Source organism: Paramormyrops kingsleyae, chromosome 6 (assembly GCF_048594095.1).
Source record: "Paramormyrops kingsleyae isolate MSU_618 chromosome 6, PKINGS_0.4, whole genome shotgun sequence".
In the NCBI taxonomy this organism is placed as follows: domain Eukaryota; kingdom Metazoa; phylum Chordata; class Actinopteri; order Osteoglossiformes; family Mormyridae; genus Paramormyrops; species Paramormyrops kingsleyae.
Genome location: NC_132802.1, coordinates 10,945,376 through 10,969,545, shown reverse-complemented (window position 1 = coordinate 10,969,545; position 24,170 = coordinate 10,945,376). Strand labels below are relative to the sequence as shown.

Genomic DNA, 24,170 nt, shown 5'->3' with positions numbered 1-24,170 from the left:
GATAATCGGCAATATTAATGGATTATGCCAGTGTTTCCCAAACCAGTCCTCGGGGCACACTGGACAAATCCACCATTTTCTTTTATCCCAGTTCCCAGAACTCCTCACCCAAGCAATTGGGAGCTCCAAATACCTTACAGGTGTGCTGGGAACTGGGATAAAACAAATATGAGGATCCATTCAGTTCCCTAGGACTGGATTGGGGAAACACTGGATTATGCTACCTATGAAAATGACCTTATTCCCCCCTCCTTGACTTATGTTAATATCAGTAAGACAGGGCTCCCCATTTCCACTCCTGGGGGGACAGATTCCAACACAGTTTGCAGATTTCCTCATTCAAACACACATACTAAACCTGGTAATTAGTTTACTTAGGTGAGTTTGAGCAGGGTAATCTGCAGACTTTGTTGAACTCAAGCCCTCAAGGACCAAAACTGGGTCCCCAGAAGTAAGGTGTGATGTGTGTAAGTCAGGAGACATATGTACGTTAACGAGATGTTCCCCTGTTAGATGCCCGGGCAGATTTGGACAGCAGCTCTGTTCATGAGTAGGGCAGTGGACGAGAGCCTGCTCACCATCATCCAGGTACGCCTGGTCCAGATTCTCCTGCTTGACGGTGACCCGCCCTGGAACGCTGGGCCTCTGCTCCTCAGACGGGGAGCATCGCTGGGGCTCCATCTGGCCTGGCGAGGTCCGGTTCTTGGTCATCTTCTGCACGTAGGGCTGCTGTTGGATGACAGTGGGATACTGCTGGGCGTTGGCCACCTGCGCGGGGGCAGGTGAGCGGGCGGCGGCAGTGACGCCCTGGGGGTAGCCCTCGCAGTACATGATTGGCTGCGGCTCTGTCGGGGGCGGGGCGCCCCCCCGCAGCAGATGGTTGGTGGGGGAGAACTGGATGATGGAGGAGGGCTGAGAAGACGGGGAGCCATGAGGCTGGGCACCCATGGTGGGCGGCTGGGCTGGGGAGCCGGTGTGCACCAGCACGGATCTGTGGGGATCCGGCACGCCCCCGCCTGGTGGCTGCTGGTAAAGCGTCGGGCTCCCGCTTAGCCCTTTGGCCCCACGCGGGTACACGATGGCCGGGCTCTGCTGCTGGAAGCGCGAGTCGGGGCCCGGCAGGCTGGGGCGCCCCTGCTGGCAGGACACCAGGCAGTTGTCAGGGTGGATCAGGCCACGGGGGCTGGAGTAGAAGGACTGGGGTGACATGCCGAGGGCTTGAGGCATGACGAACCCCAAAGAGCCCGACTCATACTCATCCACGGGCTCCGTTTTGATGGACGGCACTGTGGGAACGCAAGAGACAAAGGCAACGTGAAAGACGAGTAAAACGCCCACCCAGCAACACATGTACCGTCATCTAGGGTAAGGGGGTGGGGCAAGAGGGAGGGCGGGGCCTCACCTGCCAGGGGTGTGTAAGTGAAATGTTGCGGTTGGCTCCGTTTCCTCTTCCCGTTGATCACGTAGAAGTTCACTTTGGCCGCGTGGGAGATGGACCGGTCCCGATACGGCGGGATCTCCACAAACAGCATGTTCTGGGGGGACGGTGCAACTCCGGATTAGCGACCGCGGCGGGATAGCGCGTGAAAACGCCTCAGCCCCGGGACAGCAAGGGAGAGAGCGTCACGCGGGCGGAGATACCTACAGCTTGGCTCTTGTCCTTGTCGACTGTCGCCTCCACCTCCCAGATCTGCTGCCCATCTGCAAAACAGACACACACACCGTGCAGGTTTCAGGCAGAAGAGTTAATCAGAACTGGGATTCCTCATCTCGTCCTCATCACTGCACGGGGTCGCCATGCCCCACCCGGCGAGGCCAGCTAGGCACAACCATGGATGTGAAAACGAGACAGGAAACAGGACGAATGAGAGACTGAGGCATACAGGAAGCAACAGCAGCCTCTGGTTCGTTCCGACTTGCATCTCATCAATCAAGCGACAGTTGCATTTTTTGCTGCAGACGGGGAAATTGGTAGCATTTTTTGATTTTCCACGAAGTCGTCCATCCCCTCGCAGACAATGAATGCAGTCGACATTAGTGTTACCGGCCGGCGCAATAATTTTGCTTTTAGGCTTCTGAACATATGTGGGAATCGGTTTCTTGTCTCTGTCAATCGCTTTTGTGAGAATGAAAGAATTTAACGGACAAATCTCTTCATTTACTGCAAGCAGTATTTAGCATTTGAGAACGTTTACTTGCAGAGTAGCTAGATGTAAAGCTTACAATTGGCAAACAAAAGTAGGCACTCAGCACGAGGATCAAAGCTGACTGCTGACTTTACGAATATATGGGGGGGGTTTGGGGTGGTTTCCAAATCAATTTACAGTCAGTCAGAACACTGAGAACAGTTCAGGTAAGATCAGCTGTTTCAATATTAAGACAGTGGATGATGTGCTATCAGACTATTTGCATTACAAGATTCTGGTGGACTACGATCTTGGGTAGCAGGATACAGGGAAGTGGCCTGCTCTCATCGCCCTCTCAGGCCGTGTTTGTTTAACTATCCCGGCCCGTCCGAATTTGCATGACTCACCTCTTGTTCGGCCTCAACATCCTATTCAGTCGAGTGAGATAAACAGATCTCCAGGGCCAATGGGGATGAGTATCCCAGTGGGAACAGAGGATCCAAATATGCTCAATCAGAACTGGTGAAAATGTCGCTTTAGTATTATTTTAACTGTATTTTATTAGCATGACATCTCCCTGGCCTTGGAAAAGCATTTTAGTCATTATTTCACTGGAATCTCCTACAGGAGTCAGGCCAGCTGCCAGGGCTCCGCCCACCACTACAGCTCCTCCCATCCTACATTTCAAAACGAGCTGCAGTGATATCAGTGGAAACGGTGTGGGCCGACACTGCCTAGGATTTATGAATTTCCTGCGATTGTGAGAAGCCGGCTGCGGGACGAAAACAAGCAGCCAGCGGTAACCACGCCTCAGGCCCACAACACCCCCCCCCCGCAGAAAACCCGGTGACCGGGACTGGGGCTGGGGCCCGGCGCTCCCGAAACACCTCGCCTGGTTCCCCCGCAGGCTTTGAGATGAAACGTGCGTTGCCTTGCACCACGCTGTCTGCCAGCGATCGGGACGGAGCCGTCTGCAACCAGAGATCACGCCCATACAGTCCGACCACATCCTCTTACTTCGTGTAGACCAGATCGAGGCGAAGGGCTCGCCATACTGCAGGCTCCCCCAGCCTGGGACCTGACTCTGACAGATAGTTTTACTGTCAAATAACACCTGGACGAATTTACCAAACAAACATCCTCACATCACCACTTTTCACTTCCCACTCACACTAATAGGTTCAGCCATGATTTTCGACTTGAGGTCAATACAAGAAAATAAACAGGCTAAATAAAACCACATTAATCCTTGTCGTGGGTCTTTTTATTACTTTTCAGAGTTTCTCTAAAGTGAACCTCATCGAATCCTCTGAAGCACATGTGAGTTTTGCCGTGAATTCTATTCGTTCTTGAGAAACTGCAACGTTCCACGTCCTGCGACGCTCACGAAGCCACCAACACTCATCACAAGTGTGAGTAACCCAGAACCATAAAGACCATCGCAACAGGAGAAACGCCATTGATGAGGTCCAGCCCAGAAGAACATTCGCACCTTTCAAGAAAAGGCCCCTCACCCATCTTCGAGGTGCTGTAATTAATCGGCATGCAGTGTTTACCGCGCCGGGGCCCTTAGCCCTGCCTGAATCGGATCACTGTGTCTCGTGTCCACCGGGCCCAATGCAGTCTTGTTCTAAGTCGCCCCTTGGTTGTGATCCAGTTTCAACAAGGTGGGAGAACAGCATCTTTGAAGGGTCTCGTTCTTCTCCGGGCCAGACCTCGAAAAACCCTGGGGCTAGCAGCCCAAACTGTTCCGATGTTCGTGTTTAGAGAACATTACAGTTATTTATTTGCATTTTTAACAGGACTCATGCTTTACTTGGAGTACATTTTTTTTAAATTAAAACCCCATAGAGAAAAGGGCAGCCGAGGGCAGCGTTACATGTATGTCTGACCGTTGGGTTATCGCCCCCGTTTGTGAGATAACGGCGGGCGGCTGGAGTGGCGGCGAGCTCACAGGCGGCGAGCTCACAGGCGGCAGGCTCACATCAGCGAGCTCACAGGCGGCGGGCTCACAGGCGGCGGGCTCACATCAGCGAGCTCACAGGCGGCGGGCTCACAGGCGGCGGGCTCACAGGCGGCGAGCTCACAGGCGGCGGGCTCACAGGCGGCGAGCTCACAGGCGGCGGGCTCACAGGCGGCGAGCTCACAGGCGGCGGGTTCACAGGCGGCGAGCTCACAGTCGGCGGGCTCACAGGCGGCGAGCTCACAGGCGGCAGACCGAAAGTGGCGGTAAGTGCTAGACAGTAAAAAATGGGCATGTAGCGACCAGGCGATGCCCCCCAGTGTGATAACACCTTCTTCTCAAGGCACCCGAAATCCCTTCAAACACAGACACCCCGGCTTCTCTTCACACGTATACATGCACAGGCACATATGTGTACCCCCCCCCCCCCCCCGAAAGCTGTTCCTCCGCAGTTAGAGATAAACAGGAAGGAGCTGTGGGTGTCTGGGGCCGACACTCCGCTTGCCTCGTAGGACCAAAAGTAAAAACCGTAGTGCTTTTCCAGGCTTTGCCGGAGGCTCCCGGCCCGCTGTTGCCACGGGTTACCTGGCAGGTGGCAGCGAGGTGTTTCTCTTTACCTCCGAAGAGGAGGCGGTGTGCCCGGCTGGGCCGGACCGAGCCAGATCGCCCGCTCGTCAATATTTACCCGCCGCGGCTCAGCTGCCAGATGCGGCGTGACAATGGATGTGTGGGTAATTTATAGTGTTTTGCTGTTTGTCGAAAGGTACGAAGAAAAAAGGACCTGGGGCAGAGTGGATCTGATGTTTAGAAAACAGAACAGTTATGCTAAACAATTACATCTTGTAGGCAAGCTGGCTTCTTGAATGTTCTATGTCGCTCCCGAAAGGAGTGTGAGCCAAATTAATTAACAGCTGTGTTTTAGCTATTAACTCCCAAATCTTTACCGATGCTTTACAGTTCACATGTATACAAGCTCAATGCCGTGGCCACCCAAATGCCCCCCCCCCACCCCCGAAGCAGTTCCTCACGAGAATAAACAGAAGCCACGCCCCCCCCACCCCACCTCCACGCGTCCTGGCCGAGGGAGCGCGCCGTGTCCAGATGCGTTACTCACTCTCGGCAGAATGTGGGAAACCCCTCTCTGGGCCTGAAACAAGGTGCACATGGTCAGAATGAGTCACAGCGAGGAGGGGGATTCCAGCCCAGCGCTGCTTTTTTTTATGATTAATTTCACCAGAGGCAGGGCCAGGGCCTCTTTCCCCTTGGCGTTTGCCATTGTTTATGTTTTGTTCCAAAACGAATGCTGAGAAACCTCCTTTTAATTTATTAATTCTTCTACTCCATAAGGCACAGAGGCTCCATCTGCGGCCCCCGCCTTCCAGTGACGGGGTAGGAGTGGAGCTGGGAGCCAGCTGTCTCGCGTTCAGGGGGACCACGGGCTCCAGCTGTTCCTAGGCTCTGTGTCACGAAGGGAAACCTTCCAAAATACTGGCGCTCCTGCTTCTATTTGGTCAGCGGGGGCGTGATGGGAGGGAGACCCGACTGATACGTGGCATCTCACATGTGCTTTAAGGATCCGAGGCCCACGGGCCCTCCCTGCCAGGGGAAATATGAGTCAGAGCTGTCCACTTGCAGCACGATCATAATAACAGGCGTGTGCGTCCTGTGATGTTGGCAGTGGAGCTCAGGGGGCAGTAAATAACCATGGGATGTGAGGGAACACAAAACATCAACAAGGGCCCCTAACTGCCTGTATGTGGAGGCCACATCATGGGAAGAAAGCAGGGGCCCAAGAAGGCCCCCGAATATGCCATAAGCTATACAGAAGATCGCACTCATTCGCTCACGAGGTGCCTGCAGGCAAACGACAGAAATGCTTCGCCAAAATATCAGGGGTTTGATTACAGTTGATCAGCCAAGCTCTTCCTATACATATACACTTACTTCACAAGCCCTTTAACGCCATTGGCCACTTAATAGGGCGGGGCGATTTTTTGACTTCAAATCGTAATCGCGATTTGAAACAACGCAATTAGCAAATCAACAAAGGCTGCGATTTAGGATATCCGTTATGCAGCAGGTCGGACCCAGGGTTTACAACTGTTGTGAGAATAGTTTTACGAATTCATGCCGTGCTCCCTGTGTGACAGTCATTCTCACCAATCACAAGTGCCGCGTTTCTCGCGTGCCAGTCATGCTCACCAATCAGAAGTGGCCCAAGAAGACTGCGTATAGGCCCACAAACAGCAAACACGTGAAACCCAAGAAAAATGTTGCATTCACGGTGCGGAAAAAAATTGCGATTCCGCTAATGAGCTCTAAATGAATTGCCTTCTTATTTCATGGTCCGAGATTGTTTCAGAAGAGTCCATGATACAATAGAACCGGCGACCTCCTTTTAAGCACCAGCAGCGACACAAGGGCTGCATAAACCGAAGTAGTTCTTGCTTGTTCATTGGCGTGGGAAAAGGCGGTTCTAGTGTTATTAGGGGGGTAATAAGCGTTACCTGCAAGATCGCTATTGTTTTTCTTTTTGCTGCAATTGTTTTCATTATTACTTTATTTAACTTAACACACCACATCTTTAAATTCTCATCCTTGCATTAGAATATACACCAGTTAATATTTTGATGGTATCTCATGTGGTATTGCTGTTATACGTTTTAAATTTACTACACACTGAATATTGAACTGAAGCTTGACATAAAAAATTATATCACAAATCAAATCGTAATCGCAATGTCTATTAGAAAAATTGTGATTAGATGTTTTCCCAAAATCGTTCAGCCCTACCACTTATGTACTAGCTATTTGAAAAGCTTAGGAAGTGTTTTGATAACCAGCGACGGTGTCCTGTTGCCTTGTGACCCAGATACGCAGCAGACCCACGGCGACACTGTCCTAGATAAGCAGCCATGAATGGACAGATGGATGGCTGGACGGATGAATGGACATTTTTACCGATAATACTCTGCACTGAGGCACAGGGAATCTGGTCTGTACCTCTGCTATCAGGGTGCAATAACTTAGTAATAAACCAGACTGTGATGCAATTAATGCGTAGAAAGGTGGTGCAGCTGTGGGTTTGTGGTGGTGGGATCATGATAAATGTCTCCCACTCTATCAGCATTTAAACCATGAGCACCTTCTCTCGCGTGGACTTGATGAGCAGCACGTTACTGCATTACTGTCCAATGAGATGATTCCAGATTGTGGCCAATAGCTGGAAAACAAATCTCACAGCAGTCTGGCGGCACTCTTACATACAAAATGCACTCCTATCCAGTCTGCTTCGCAAACGCTGTAAAAGGCTCAGTGCACATCTGCACCTCCACTAAATAATTTATGTTTCTGGCAGTTCCGTGTTCGACTAGAGCTCCCCCCCCCCCCCACCAATCACTAGCGACAACCACCTCTATCTAACATCACATCTCTACTCAGCATGTGGGTTTTATCTCACAGCTCAGCACCTCCAGTCTATGAACCATTTTCACAGACATTTCAGAAACGCCTGTCCGGCGATTAAGGTAGACGGGGTGAAGATCGACCCCCCCCACCCCCGCGCAACTTAACGCGGCCCAACCACGCAGCAGCGCGCAAAGCTGACTGGCAGCGTGACTCACTCTCCGCCTGGTCGCGGCGTAAATTATGCAAAGCCCCGGAGCTGGGGCAGACAGAATGAGGCGGACCGGAAAGTGCCAGAAAGGTGCTTCTCAAAGGAGACACCGGGAGCCGTCGGGGGTGCGAGAGGCCCTGGCCCATATCGCGGGGGTCACGCCTTGTGACAGGCTCTTGTTTCTCTTTTGGAGTAGTGACTGATGTCATGCTTGTTTTTTTAGCCCACCCTTGCTGGAACCCATGGGGGCCACATTTTGGGGGGGCCAGGCAGAAGCCACATTTCCTGTGCTGTGGGTGCGGCGGAGCAGACGGTGGTCTCCCGTGCACATCCCGCAGAGTGACTGCCTTTTAAGCCATTACTCATAATTTACTACATGCTCATTCTGTCCCCTACCCTACTTCCAGGATTAGGGCACGCAGAGAGACTGACAGGTCGAGAAGGTGACAGGCTGTGACCTCTGTGGCCTCTGAGGATAACCCGAATGGTTATCGAAAGTGCCGGGAAAAAAAATGGAAAGCTGTACTGAATCATAATTTAAAAAAACAGAGGTAATAAAAGGTGGTTGGAAAAGTCATATATCAGACATCTACACTTCATGCAAACCATGCATTAATGTGGCAGATTAGAAAAGGCCACGATTCAAATGAATTGTCCTCTCCTATTAATTGAACCCAAAGGTGCATGACATGGGCCACTTCGGAGTTACATCAGGAAAGCCCAGATATGTTTGAGGTCTGTTAAATTAGCCAAGCGCCTCATATCCTGCTGAGCACCGCTGCCGATTCATAAGCACCAGGCTTAATTCATAATCAATATGTCACAAGAAGGGAAGTAGATATAGAACGAGCCAAGAGACAGGTAGGGGGCATACAAAACAAAGATTTTCGGGGCAAAATTATTAAACTATTCAGGTCATCCCAGAAGGAACTGGATCAATCTGATATCTGACAGGTTACAAACATTTCAGAATGAAGCCTCAGAGTGGCAGCACTTTTAAAAGGAAGACGACAGGCTGAAGCCACCCACTGCACTTTTAATAAACTAGCTCTTAATGAATTTAAAATGGCGAAGACTGAGAAAACATTCGGCGCCCGAAACGTGTTTAAGCAGCTGATTACAAAACTTCCTGTCGTGCAGAATCATCCTTCTCACATGAGGAGGCAAAAACATTTGACGACCTCAGAGCAAATTGCAACACTGACGCTGCCCAGGAAGTTGTAAGTTTCAAAGTGGATCTCGTTCAATGAATGATTTGGGGGGGGGGGGGTTACTCACCGTGCGTCTTCTCGATGAAGACCACCTTGGAGTCGGCGGTGAAGTTCTGCCCGGAGAGGATCATCTGTTGTCCGCCCAGCACCGAACAGCCGTCCGTGTCCTGCGTCTCCACCATGGGCAGCTCATGGGCCGAGCGCTGAGCTGTGGGGATCAAGGCCCCCCAGGTCAGGTGTTTGGTATTTGCAGCAGATGGGAAGGGGGGTGCAGTTTATGGTGCATAAGGAATACCGACTGCACGAGACTCTGTCAGGCGAATGTGCCCACCAGTCTCAGCCAATCACTGATCACATCCATGACTTCTGACCCCCCACCCCTCATGACCCTGACAGTGTAAGCGGATGACAGACAAAGACAATCCAGGGGGCTTGGTAATTAACCCTTGAATACATATAATTATATGTGAAACTGAGAGGTAGGGCTCAACGTGACATTTTCTTAGGGGGCACAGAATTTCTATGTATTCCACTGGGGGGGGGGGGGGTGGAGCCTGTTCCATGTGGCACAGGGCAGAAGGCTGGGGAACATCCTGGACGGGATGCCAGCTCATGGCATGGAAGGCACACAATCATACGCTATGAGCAGTTCAGAGATGGCAATCAACCAAAATGCATGTCTGCGGACTGAGAAAGGAAACCTGACTAGCTGGAGTAAAGCTGCACGACACGCACACTCCACATACAGAGTGGAGGAGGGATTCGAACCCACAACGCTGGAGCTGTAAGCCACCATGTTTACAAACAGTAATATTTTATAGTTTCATTTTTACACTGACTTTACATACCAGGCATGCACCCTTCCTCACAGTGAAGTGCTTCCAGTAATGACAAGCTATGATACCCCCCCGTACTTTAATGCAGCATTTAAGAAGCCCTTTTGTCTTAATCATAAAATTATACCCATCAGAGCCCTTACACTCTACAGCCAGATTCAGTCTGGTGATGCTGAGGCACTTTGCTGTAAACCGCCAGATTTATGTTGATACCACTGTAGACCGACGACCTTAACCTGCCTCAAATTAGTTAATGACCTTAGAGAATAATCATGCATTGATATTTTCCCCCTTGACCGTTATTCATTTGGCCATTTTCATTCAGAAGACTTTTACCTTAAGACTGTTACACTGCAAAATTAATATTAGCCGACATGCTTAGCTACACAATGTACATCTTTAAAGTTGGAACACATTTTTTTTTTAAATCTCTCTGCACCATTTTCCACTGCACTTTAAATAAGTTATACTAATTTATATTTATGCAGTGTCTAAAAATAGTGAAATGTAATATTATGACAGCACAGGATTTTATTTTGTATGCCTCCCACGGAGAGTCACCTTACTCATCACAAACACGTTTACAGACCCATTAACACACCTGAAACCTGAGAAACGCACAAACACAGGAGCCCGAGGCCAGAATCCAAATCGCCAGGCCTAATCGCGTATTTCCCAGAAGTGGAAATGTCACAGCGATGATACACCGTCTCCATCGCACAGTGCTTAGCCAGTGTCCAGCTTCTTATGCAAATTCAGCTAATATACCTGGATTAGCTTAAAGCAGGTTTAAAAAATACATCATATCATCTTTCTGCCAACACAATAAACCATACTTTGCCTTAATATTTAAATAAAAATGAAACATCTATTTAAAAAAAATAGAGTTAATTACGATTAATTATGATGCACAAAAAGAGAGAATTTCGTGGGATGGATCAAATGCGATATGCCACCGCACAAGAATGTTGGGCATTTGCCGGAGAAGCCAGCAGGTCTTTTCCTGCCAATGTGCCGATTGCCACGGCAACGAGGAAGAGCAGAAGGACTTCCTCTGTGCATGGTGCTGCAGCGTTCAGGGGGCATTAGGACCCAGGAACTCAGTGGCCTGCACCGGACACTGTGAGGTCAGCACCCTACCAGCGCTGCCAGGCAAAGCGGGCCTTATTTTCAGGGAGGCAGCGTTTAGTTATAACGTCAAAATGACTAAAAATTAAGTATGTTACACTCTAAAAACCAGTGTAATACCAACATCACGCGCAAAGAAGTACTCAATTTAGAGTTTCAAGTTTGATCTATCTAAAATATTTCTCTTATCGAAAAATTGAACATGCAAGAAGTATGTCACTACTCGATCGTCCCACCGCGCAATTTAAATGCGAATGTTCATGAGGAGAAATGGCGCTTAAAAGCTGCGAGGACCCACCCCACTTCGGCAGCTTCGGCAGTTTATAGCAAAGCCATTATCGCATGAGATAAACGGCACAGGTGAGCAGGGCAAACCGTCCCATGCGACGGCCGGGGATTTCTGGGCCGTTTCTGCCGCTGCCGGTGAACTTGGCCTCCTTGTAGCTGGGAAGCGCTGGGTGGGTGTGGGGCACCATGAAATATCACGCCAACGCACCCCACCTCACCGCTGCTTATCTCGCTGCATGGGCGATGATGTGGAGAGATTACACACACTGGGGGCCATTCATTAGCCACGGAACAAAGAACCCAGAACCAAAGGCCCCTCCCCACCACCGTTATCTGGCCGTTGGTGGTGGCAGTGGGGGGGTGGGCCAGTCGTTCTCCTCTGGCCTACATAGCGACGCTGTAGCCACGTGGCCGTCTTCAGTCCCCGTTTCGGTTTGACGTTGCGGCCTGGCCTACGCAAAGCAGCCAAGGCGACGGTCTCATTCTAATACTAAATCTCAGCAGCCCACTGACCCACGTCAGAAAAAGCTCGTGCTTAATGGCGAAAGACAGCACGGTGCTCCGGAGGAGAGGAAAAAACAGTGAACAGACAGCAGAAGAGCTCACGCCGTGTGATGTCAGAAGGACAGAGCGCCCTGCTGGAAGGCGAAGGGCCACTCAGGGACGGATAAGAGGTCCTGCGTGCAGGGGGGGCGTACGGTGGGGCCGGCCCACGCTGACCCTCCCACCCAGCTTCACGCCAGTCGGACGAAGCGAAAAACTGATGAAAAGTCTGAGCGGAACTTTCTCCCTGACCAGCTGATACCACCCCCCCCCAAATAAATATCTGGTGGACACGCAGACATGGTCATGTCACAGCAGCCACTTCTTTTTAAGGGTAGAAGTATACGTTTCTCCATTTCAAAAGCGCTTCCTCAAAAACAAAAAGAAAAATAGGCACAAAAAATGTTCACAGCCAATAAGGCTGAAGTCTGCTTTATCATGGGAGACTGCAGGACTGCGCAGTCAAACGGACAATGGAGGAAGAGGAGCAGGAGTGGTGGGAACTCACAGCACTCGATGGCGTGGGACGCCGCCTGCAGGGACACGTGCTGCCCCCCCGGCTGCGGGATGTGTACGCGGAACACCAGCCGCACACGCGTGTTCTTCCTCCCGATGTCCGTCTCCCCCTTCCGCAGCTCGATGTCGGCGTTGCGCAGCTTCAGGATGCCTGCGCAGTCGATCCTGCATGATGTGGGGGGGGGGAATTGGTAAAATTAATACTGATTAAGTGGCAGTTTGTGGGTGAAAAAAACAAACAAGTACATTCTATCATCTTAAACTCAATAGTGTACAGTGATACAAATATAATAATAATAATAATAATAATAATAATGTTAGTTATGTCAATTAAGTTCACCTGTTGTGTTACTCTGGTTTGTTAATCATAAGGACTGTGAGCCATCCTGACTGGCTACACATCGGTCACATGACACAAAGCTTTCAATGGCAGCAGCAGCTCTGATTGACGTCCTCAATGCAGGAACTACTACTGAACGCGGGAGAGGGACTCACATGGCCCTCATGTTGTTCTTGGGCTCCAGGGGGATCTCTAAAACCTTGGTGCTGCTGATGACCTTCTCGTAGCTGGTGGTGGTGACGGTCTTGCCGGTGATGCGGTGGACCTGGTAGAAGGCGTGCGGCTTCAGGATGCGCTCATCCGCCGTGCCGATGAAGATCTGCAGGCCCAGAGGCTCCTTGCCCTTGTATCCATGGAGCTGGAAGACAGCAGCAGAAACGGGCGTCGGTTGGCTGAGGTAGCCATGGAAACCACCATGTGTTACGCTTAACTCCATGGACAGACACACCCCTGCCCCAACACCACTGAAGCATCACTCTATTCACTTCTTATGCTCTGAGGCTCTCCCAGTACTAACTCCTCCAGAATCCACAGCTTTGCTCTGTTTTTTTCTTCCTAAACGACAATTATTAATAATACTATTAAATAGACAGAATTCTTGTCAAGTCTTTTCTACTCCTACAAAGTCATTCATTTTTATAAACCCATGATTCTTTCACGAGACTATTTCCCACAATCCATCACTTATTTACATGCACAACGGACCGCGATAACATTTACGGACATGCACTGGATTATTTACATGCTGATACTACGGCAGAGTCTGTACCGGTCTGCTGCCAAAACGATCCCATGTAAACCAATGCTACCCCCCCTCCCCCAAACCCCAGATGCACTGCTGAACAAATTAGCATCAACATGAAGCCTGGAAGACCAGTCAGGGTGTGGGCTGTCTGCAGCCCAAGGCCAAAGGCAATGGATATTTTTTGTGACAGCCTCTCTCCCCTGCCATCACCAGATAAATTTATCTGAAAACTGTTAGAAGGAAATCCATATGTGTACTTTAATTGCCTCATGCATCTCTATTCAAAAACATCTATTCATCCAGCCTGCTTAACTGATACAGGATTGTGAGGGGCCTGTTTCAAGCAGCACGGGCTGGGGTCACCTGAATGACATGTCAGGCCACCGCCGGGCAGAAGACTGGGGACACCCTGGATGGGACTCCAGTCCATCAAGGGGGACATACATGCACAAAACTCACACACAAGCACACACTATTGTCAAGAATCCATTCAGTAAAAGAAAGCTCAGTAAAAATCAGTAATTTTTCAATAATGGGGGGGGGGGGGAGGGCAGGTGACCTTGGACCTAGAGAGGTTTTTTTTTCTCCCAACTTGGTAGCTTTTGGTTCCTCTCCTCCATTGTCTTCCTTTTTCCCGTTCCGTATCTCTCTCTAATTATGTTTTATGTATCACAACACAACCCTGTAAAGCGCTTTGGGGCAACTTTGTTGTGGAAGGTGCTATACAAAAAAATAAAAAGTACAAACAACTCGCCGGTATTCAGTTCACTTATAAAAAAAAAGCATTTTCATAACGCCAATGACAGAAATGGCAACTTTAACAAAGGGCAATGGCCCAGCCCATGGCTGCTCCCAATGTGCACCAACACCAGACAGCCCACGCCTTGTGAATACTACGCGTGTTTCCTCACTTCTACTGGTAAACAGGCAACATTTGCATAGGCAAATCGTCCGCTGCAGGTTTTCTATCACAAAAACGAAAGCGGGACTTCTCTAACAGGACGTGAATTGTGTTTAAGAAAAAAAATTATTTATAAGTCGCTATTTTTAAAAACAGCAGAAGAAACAGCGCGAGGATGTGGCGGCAAACGGCCTCGAGGGAGGGTCTGAGGTGGAAGCGCAGAAGAGACAAACAAAGAGAAAAGAGGCAAGGGGCACCATTTTATCCTGAGACCAAGGAGTTGACCACTAACAGCACAAACAGGCCACGCTGCCTGACACTGACCCATGTTGCTGACGAGCGCAATTTCCCGCGCGCCTGCGATAGCTTATGATGCTGCACGGGACCTCCACCTTACGCGCAGGATGCATGCACTAGCCGCAGTGCATGAACTTGCAGCTTTGCACTGCTGCAACATCAACCACCCAGCCTTACAAAAAAAAACACCCCGCCAGAATTCACCAAATCAGAAGAGAAAAAGTAGGAGTTTGTGAGGGCATTCTTTCATTTGCTGTCACGCAGCCACGCTGGTACCAAGACCACAGTTTTTCTTCAGAGTTGAGTAGCAGTTCAGCGTGCCGACCTCATCTGTCTACGCGCTACTGTCCCAGATCGGCTTTTCCAATCTGATACTTCTTTCTGCCACAAACTTTTTAATGGGCAATTGTAAAGTCCTCTGTTTTTTTAATTTAAAAAACCAAAATTATCTAAAATTATACTTTGTAGATAATGTTAAAGCAACATATTAGTTACAAGTTACCTACCTACTATGCATTTTTTAAGACCACCTGTTAGTGTGCAACAACATGAGTCAGAGGCACCAGTTATTACAACTTACATGAATGTTAAAAGGGCACAATTTCCCATGAATAAAAACGTATCATGAAAGCGTGTAGCTAAATTTAACAATACTTATATTAAGAATAAATGTTACAGTACAGGTAATATAAAAAAAAAATTAAGGAAAAGCCATGACAACTAGTTGAGTACAAAGTCACATTCGCAGAGTAATCTACCAGTTGGTTAAAACAAAACCTTGGTCTGGATTTGTACTTTCTGGACCTGAACTTCACACCTCTGCCTGTAAAGTATTACTTTCAACAGTAACTTCTCCAACACTGGATAGTTATATGAGAAATTCCAGCCTTAAAATCCCCTTAGATTAGGCTGCTACAGCCAGCTGTTATCACTACACATTTCTGTCGAGCCAGTCAGGAAGTGGTATGTTTTGCAAAGCAAATGCAAAAGTTCTCAAGAAGTGTCGGCATCTTTTTGAGGCACCTTTTCAGTGTCCTGACGGCGTCCGCTTGGGTTTCAACTGCGGGGGAAATCCGGCTGCAACCTGGTGCAGGTTCGCATTTTCCTGATCGAAGTGTGTCTGCCGCATGGCGCGGCGACGCCGATCCTGTCCAGTGGGGCCCGCAGCGGGCTCGACCTCTTGACCCACTTTCTGAAATCCACATTTTTCACACCATCCGCCTGAAAACGGCCTGCGTCAACCGTTTCTGCATAGTTTGGTTTTAATTGGTCGACAACCCATGCGATGTGTACTGATGAAACAAGGGCTTTGGTTTCCCTCGTGCCACTATAACTATGTCAGACGACATACTGAGGGATCATCTTTCTGCAGCCACCTGGCAAGTTTGCACTCCTCCAACCAGAAGGTCCAGCTGGCAGACAGGAGAGGAGCTATTGGTCTCTAGACTGATGGCCTGGCTGGGCTTCGACATTCAGCGCAGTCCGCGCCGTTCGGGGGAACGGCAAGATACGGCAGGGCGACGATCAAGCGAAGACTCTGCTTGCTACAATGTGCGTGTCATCAGGCCCTGACAAAGGACGGCAAGGGGGAACTCATCCGCACAACACCGAGCAGGATGTGCGAGAGATCCACCCCTTTGGAACTACATGTGGATGCGGTCGCGTTTAGCGTGGTGGCAGCTTGGCTGTAAGACCAGGGAGATATAAACCACACAACTGCAAACAGTGGCGTTTCCATGGGGGCCATGTCTGTAAACCTGGTTGCTATGGAGCTGTGGAGAGTCCGCTTCGGGCCCGGAGGAGGAAAGCAGGCCCGTTGGCTTGACAGGAAATTCAGATTGGACCCTAGCACAACCATAATCTGCCATGGGGTGGGAGGGGGGGGGAGCTGTTGTCATACATGAAGGTGATACAGGGGGACAATAATTAACTAACAGCTAAGCCTGGCAGCAGGTGTGACGAGAAAGAAATCGACACACTGCGATTAAACGTCACGTTATGAATAAATGAAGAAGCACCGTTGTCCCGTTTTGTTTACGTGTGTTATGGATTATCCGAGCACGCCGGCCCCTCCAGGCCGAGAAGGCGGCAGCGGGAATCGCCCGGACAAGCGCGTGTCGCATGAAAAGGCGGCCCCCTCCTGCACTGCAGGCAGAGAAAGTGCAAACGCTGAACACAGAGACGGGCCCACAGGCCAGATGTGGGTTTAAGCTGACTGTGGGCGGAAGCTGGGCGGGGGGGGGGGGGGGGTTAATCAGTCATGCTGAACGGCCTGCAGGCACCTGTGACATCAGCCATCGCTACTGCATGCAGGGAGCATCAGGCAACCGGCAAGTTCATTCTGTGTCACATGAAGGGGGAGGGGCGTGCCTGACAAATGACCGCCAACCCTCACATTAATATATTACCATTCAGAAATGTCTAACCTAATAACTGTCCTAATAACTAGTTAGACAGACAGACAGACAGATAGATATATAGATAGATAGATAGATAGATAGATAGATAGATATATAGATAGATAGATAGATAGATAAACTTGTTAATTATCTAATGCCAAAACTAATTAAATATCTGCAGTTTCATGATTTTCAGGATTCAGAACTTATTTTTATTTCATTTTTATGGCTGAAATTTTTACTTTCTTCTAGGACGCGGAAATCTCCTCTGGGGAGTCAAAACCGAAAGTGTATTTTCTTTGACAATCTCCCCAGCCGACCTGCTGACCTTGTTGCATGAGGAAGGTAAGGATGAATCTGAAGCATAGATATTAAACATGCACGCCGGGTATTAAGGCGACTCTCGTCTGGGTGAAAAATGGGGACCTCAGCTTTAAGGGAAATAGCCATCAAGGAGGGAATGTTCACCGTCTTCCAGCTAAGAGGAATTCAGGCACGGTTTCAGAAGTAAGGTCGGTGAAATCGATTACCTAATCCCCCCCACGAGTGATATAGATGTAAACGCCTCATGAGTTTTGTCCTGTGGGTGGGAACTCCCATGAGACTGAAGATCGTAGTTTTCATAGACAGCCCTGGAGGCCATAACAGGCAAGCGTCACGGGCATCGGGGTGTCACACCCAGCAGCACTGGCGGACGGGGGCGTGACACGCCGTCACCTACCTGGACCACGGGATGGCCCCCGGTTGGGGCCTTCACCGCCCCCCGGCTGCCCTCGGTCTCGTAGTGGGCGCGGTGGTGCTGCTTGGGCTGCACCTCGATGCACAGCTCATACTGGTCTGTGCAGGTGGGCAGTGGCCACTCCAGTGGCGGCAGGGAGGCCACGGGGATCCTGGGGGGACAGGAAGTCGGAGGGGTGTCACCTCCCAGCTACGCAAAGCCCGGATGCCTTCCATCATAAGTATCAGGTTACTGTGAACCTTTTATAACCCAGATGTCTTTAAAATACGATTCTAACAATCAAGATTCACTCTATGTCAAAATGATGTCAAAGGGCAATTGTTAGAAATGATGAGCATGACAGACGTAACTCTGTCGTCTTATTGGGTTTGGGAGACTTAAGGAGATATCCACCAAAATCGTGTTTATTTCAACAGGACAAATCGTAACCTTGGGGCTAAACGTATGAAGGCAGCCACACGGCACAGGAACCCCCCCGGCTCTGGTGGCAAGTTTGCACCTTTGCGATGGTTAATCCAGTGTAGTTTAGCAGTCAGTGTGAATCAGATGACTAACACCACATTTTGCGACGCCTACATGAGGGTTCCAGAGCGAGCTAGGCCATGCTTGTTAGGCCCCACCCCTCACCATTACCTGCAGATACCGGGCATCACATGATTGGGCCACATGGGAGGGATGACAAAGAAAGGCTCGGCTCCGGACTGGGTCTTCACGTCCAGATCCGGGGGCACCAGGTACGGCTCCGGCTGGCTCTCCCGGTAAAAGGTGGCATTGGAGGTCTTGATGATCTTAGCGGGATTGGATCCGGGCAGTGCCGGGTTGAAACCGTTCAGGCCATCCACCAGGGCGCTCGAGTGGCTGTAAAGCACACCATTGGGGTCCTCGTGGCCGCCGTGGGGGGACGGACTGCGTGAGCGCGGCCCAGGGAAGAGGCTGGGGGTCTTGTACATGTCGTAGGTGCGCTTGCCCTGAGGGGAGGTGGAGCGGGATCCTGGCCGCGGGGAGGGGGAGCGCGGCCCCTGGCAGCTGTCCTCCGTGATGCTGGTGCGTGGGGATGTGCCAGGGGAGGTGCGGGGGGAGCCCGTGTGGATGTTCTGCAGGCGTGGGCACAGATCTACAGCCGTGTGGCCACCGCTGGGAGAGACGCAGGGGGACGCCCAGGGCGAGAAGCTCTCCGAGTGCCAGCTGGTGGAGGAGTTGCTGCTGGCCGGACTCAGGCACTGGGGTTCCCTGTAGGCCAGGCACTCGTGACCGGGGACGGTCAGAGTGGGCCGGGGGCTGATATTGACTGGGTGGGCTTGGAGGGAGTCCCTGCCATGGTTGTAGTGCTCGCGGGAGGGGGTGATCTCTATCCTGGGGCTCAGCGCGAGGCCCGCAGGCCTGGATAGGCCCAGGTAGGCCCGGTTCTCGTGGTGCTCGCAGCCCACGAGGCCGTCGGAGGTGGGGTCACCGTAGGGGGAGGGGCTGCAGGACTTGATGTCATAGGCGACCTCCTCCAGGGGGTAGGCCACGCTGGACGGGGAGCTGAGGGCTTGGGGGGGCAGAGACGGCTCATCTACAGAGAAACATGTAAGGGAGGGAGGGAATGGACCATCAGGAAAATGATTCTGGATAACCTCTGGAGAAACCAGCGAGAAGAAATTTCAATATCATGCTAATTTTTTTTTTTTTTAAAGTGAAATGTGCAAAAAAAGTGAGATTAGTTTACATTTGCCACTTCAATAAATGTAAACATAACTCAGTAATTCGGACTTTTCTGTACATACATCTTCGCCAAATGGTATTTTTCCTGATTCACATTTGTGAAGGAACATGTGCACAGTATTCACGTGCAAACACGGCGATGCGGGTATCATGGATATTAAGTTGATGAAAATATTCAAAAAATATTTTACAATAATCTAAAAAGCTGGGATTTTAAAAGGCACATTAGCACATTCGTTTAGATTTATCGTGGCCAGCACACCGATAATTAGAATAGAATATAGGAAACGCATTCTAATCACACCCTGTACATTCAGCTGCTGGAGAATTAGGAGGAAATGAGGCGCAGTGCACCAGACCCAGTTTAACAACACCCTGGCAAGAATACACGTTGAAACATATTATTCAAATAAAATACATGACTTTATTGTATATTGTTGTAATTAATAAGTTGTTCTGTTTCTTGTTATCGACTGGTTTATTGTTTAAACAATACATAAGAACTACTGAAATCACTTGGAAGTAAACCTCGTATTTTGGAATAGGCGCGCATAATCGGAACTAACGGTAATAATTTGGCTTTGGATTTATGGTGTGACTTCAAACATATGTTTTACGAAGTAAAATGCATCTTGGATAGCATGAAAGCAACAGAGTCAGGTAAAAGCAGGAACACATGGAAACACCCCAAGTGCTTTTTCGTACAAACCTTGATCTCCGGTAAAATCGACGCAGGGCGGATCGTACTCAAACAGGTAAGCAAAGTCCAGCTCATCTTGGCAGCTGACTTGGCTGAGCTCCTCCGCTAACCCTAAAGCGTTAGGGTCCTTGTCTTCGTAAACTGAGGTCATCGGTCTTATTTCCCAGGTTTAGACGCGATTTAAATGCAAGAAAGATCTATTTTAAAATATTATTCCGAGAGAGTCTGCGGAGATTCACATGCGGAGTCAAACGGGGCTGTGAGATAGTGAGGAGATCCCTCGATCGAGTGGGTTTTAGGGGGGAGGGGGTACGAGGACTGTCAACCAGGTCTGAAGCAGAGCCGCGACCGAAAGGCAGGCAGCACAAAGGCAAGCTTCCTGTTTCAACTTTCCACATGTAAATAAGGCGTGCCTCATTCTCACCTAACGTAAATAAATACTGCAAGGTGGCCGGATTAAACACGCCGCTGAATAATTAAAGAAAAAAGTGCTGCTGGGGAAGTGCTTAAATGTAGACTACCCTTACTGTAAATAAATGCATGCGTTAAGTTTACATATCTATATTCAAGTTCTATTTGGCGGGATGGATAAAAATTAAACGTTATGTGCTACCGCCCCCGGGTGTCCACGTTTATCAACTGTGCCTTTATATCCACGCTTGGTATTTCGACAGGGTTTTACCTTGGTTTCCTTCATCCGTATAAGTGATTGACATTTATTAATATAAATTAGCCAATAGTTATCAACAGGGGCGCAGTGGGAGAGGAATGAATAGGGGGGTTGAGTCTTTACTGGGGGGGGGGGGCTAATGGCAAACTATTCATGACTTAAGCCAAGAAATACACATTTATTTGGGGAGGCTAAAACATTTTAGGGGGCCCATAACGACGCCTCTTATTATGAATGTAAATATAACTATATGATCGTACTAATTTTACAATTTCCATTATATAGTATCATATAGGCCTACAATAAGATAGGCCTACATGCTAGGTTCTTTACCATTCCACTTTTGACAGTCATACTGGATGCAAGTTATTTCGTAGTATTTAGTCCGCAGAATAGAATTTTTGTAACTGATCACCACAAAAGCTCGCTACAGGAAACCAGAATAATTCCCAGTTTGTAAACACATTTTAAACGTCTGGCTAAAAATTCAGTCAAATTTCACCGAGGAAAATGGGCCAAACTGCTACTGCGCTGCTTCGATTCTCATCCTGAGGAACAGAACAGCTAACAGAACCGCTGAACCGCGAGAATGATGGGGAGCGGAAGCACAGGTGAGGTTTATGAAGACCAGTACGCAAACACAGCGGCTATTTGGGTAAAGTACCGGGAGAAATGGCACCACCTATTGTACAAGATGACTTTTAAATTAGTTCATCTCCCAAACCCAGTTCCAATAGTGAAACTACATAAACACATTTATGTTAAATATAGTTTTATTTTTAAAAAGGTTTTCTTCATTTTTGAACCATAAACCATTTACAGTGAGACTGCATATACTTAAAATATACTTGATATATAAGCCTACGATATAACTCCATGGTTATCTCGGGTCAGCCTACAATCTATCGGCTGGAGTACAGTAAAATAGAATAATGTATAATCAGGGGTCTTTAACTATGGTCAAGAGAGCTACTGTCCGGCAGGTTTTCTATCCTCCCTGGCTTCTGATGAGCCGCACCTGTTCTCAGGTACATACCAGGGACAGGCGTGGCTCATCAGAAGCCATTTACGACAGAAACCCGGAGTTGAACCCCTGTTGCATGTTTTCGACCAAACTCGTGCGTCCTATATTTACTTAAATCAATAACGTGAAATTAACACAGAGGTTGCTGATGTTCCAAAAAAAAAACACTGGGTTATAAATAATGATATATCTGGTAAGCCTGGTGCCTTCACACCTGAGGGTTATTCCACAAAGCAGGATTTCTCAGGTATAGAAGTCATGATTGTGCAATAAGAGTTTAGGTAAGGAGCATACCTATTGGACAAACATGACTGCTACCTTAAAGTAACCCAACTAAACGAGAAATCCTGCTTCGTGGAGCAACCCCCCCACCAAGCCTTCCGTTTTATGTTTGACTGGGTTTGCTACAGCAAACTGCTACAGGAAAAATAGCAGCTGTGCAATCGCTCAAAACTGAAATCCACTCAGATTACACGCCGAAATAATTAATTCTTGTAGTAAGATTACAGCGATTTGGATGTGGTCAGTAAAGCAGAAATAAAATACAGTAGGTGCTAAATTGTACAGTTCTATTCCTGCTTATAAAATTAATCACACGTGTCCATGTAATTAATCACACTTGGGTTTGAATCTTCCTTGCAGAATAAGTTGCACGTAAGTTGTTATGGGAAGACTGATGGTAGGTCGCAGCGAACATTTAAGCATGTTATAAAAAATGCACACGTAAAGGAAAATCTTCATCCACGTTAAGACTGCGTTACTAGCGTCGTTAGCCAAGAAAGCCTGACAGGCGGAGGAGGCGTGGACCTCCGAGCAGCACGCGCACTGCGCCGAAGGGATCGCCTGTTCCGCTGTCGTGTAACGAGATCGAGGGTTGTTACAGTGAAGTCAGTGATCAAAACGTGATCGTCCAAAATAACCGAGTGTTTAGTTAGTACGTTAGCCCACTGACCGTTTATCTTATCACCAAACTTGTCTTTGTCATACAGTTTTCATTACGGTAAAACTCATAAAAATGCTTTTGTATGACCAGACGTACAGTGTCCCGCGAACAAATTATATCCGACGTGTATTTTTCTGACATCGAAACGAGTTCATTCAAAACATGTTGTCCAAGAAGAGGTTATAACATCTCCAAGTGTTTGCATTACAAAGCGTTGTTCATCGGCGCCCCGAGGAAGACAAAAGAGTTTTCAAAGTGTCACAACAAACATTTGGTCTCAATGACATAAAGTACTACCTTACAACAGATGCTGGTGTTAATTCTCGAGTTGCAGGGTTACCTTTAAAGCAATAGAAAAGTTGTCAAAACGCTTACCTTACCACGTCGGAACATGGAAAAGACACAGGAAACGTCTACGGTTTTCACAAACACACATTTTACATCTGGCTAGGCTACACCTCTTTCTTAAACGAAGCGGTTAATAAACGAGATAAGGAAGCATGAATAACTAGCTGACGATACAACCCGAAACGTGTATAAATGAAAATAAAACTTTAAAAAAGAGATAAAATCAAATGGGTTGATTACCAGTTTATCAGATCACAATACCTCATCACGTCCATACCTTGATCCATCGACCTCATTGCGTGATATTGTGCCAGTCTCCAAGAGTCTCTAAACATTTGGGAAGTGAAATAAATTGCTAAAACAATTAATCTCTAAAAATATCTCTCCCCAAAGTCATACTAAAAGTGGTCTTCAATGGAGAGGGGAAAAAAGTTCAGGTAGAGGCAGTAAATTCTCCTTTAATTGTAGTATAAAAAACATGAAGTGAAAGCGCACCGCTAGCTATGGTGATGGTATGAAGTGTTATTCCTTGCGCCGAGGATTCCTAGAGTATCAGGAGCAGTTTCCTTCCCTGCTCTGGGTGTTTATAATGGTCGAATGCTATAAAATAACGGGATTCCCTCAGTGTTTCCTCCTGTTTATGCGCGTGCCCATGACAACCTGGAGCGCGTCCATACTGGAGAGTCAGGGCTTTCCTGCAAAGCCCACACTCAGGAATCCATGACGTGTCCGGCCTACGGGCCAAATGCATTTCTGCGGCTCCTCTCAGACAGTGGCGCACAAGAACTTCATTGTGGGCATAAAAAATGACTGAAAGAGGAGGGGGGAGAAAAAAAATGAAAACAAGACTGGTGTTTAAATATATACATAAAAGTGGTCTGCTGCTGCTGCGGCGTTTGAATGTTTATGGGTTTGAATGTTTACCGTGGCTTAATACGAATAATATATGAGCATCTTTAGTAATCGTACAGTTTGAGTGAGAATGGGAAATGCATTGATTAATTAGGCAACGTTATACGTGTCTTTTTCGTTCGAGGTTTTTTTTTTTTTTTGCGGATGTCAGATTTTCCACTAATATTATACTTTTTATAATGTCGTTATAGCTGGTGTAATCATCTCCTAGGACGTCTGTG

General features: G+C 48.6%; 1 protein-coding gene across 2 annotated transcripts in view; it reads right to left on the bottom strand.

The window, feature by feature from the left end:
* The window catches only part of nfatc2a (nuclear factor of activated T cells 2a), a 33,794-nt gene extending 10,152 nt beyond the window's left edge, over positions 1-23,642 (bottom strand). Inside the window, exons 1-9 of one of the 2 annotated variants that reach the window (XM_023835227.2) lie at positions 23,315-23,642; positions 18,282-19,203; positions 17,631-17,799; positions 12,723-12,925; positions 12,220-12,392; positions 8,984-9,124; positions 1,646-1,701; positions 1,403-1,535; positions 579-1,286 (exon numbers count right to left, since the gene is read on the bottom strand). In XM_023835227.2, the coding sequence (XP_023690995.2) occupies positions 579-1,286; positions 1,403-1,535; positions 1,646-1,701; positions 8,984-9,124; positions 12,220-12,392; positions 12,723-12,925; positions 17,631-17,799; positions 18,282-19,203; positions 23,315-23,372 (2,563 nt within the window). In that variant the 5' untranslated portion in view covers positions 23,373-23,642. Of the gene's footprint in view, positions 1-578; positions 1,287-1,402; positions 1,536-1,645; positions 1,702-8,983; positions 9,125-12,219; positions 12,393-12,722; positions 12,926-17,630; positions 17,800-18,281; positions 19,204-20,061; positions 21,241-23,314 lie in introns of those variants that run through there. The other variant, XM_023835226.2, reaches the window with a different exon arrangement.
* Positions 23,643-24,170: the final 528 nt, after the last annotated feature.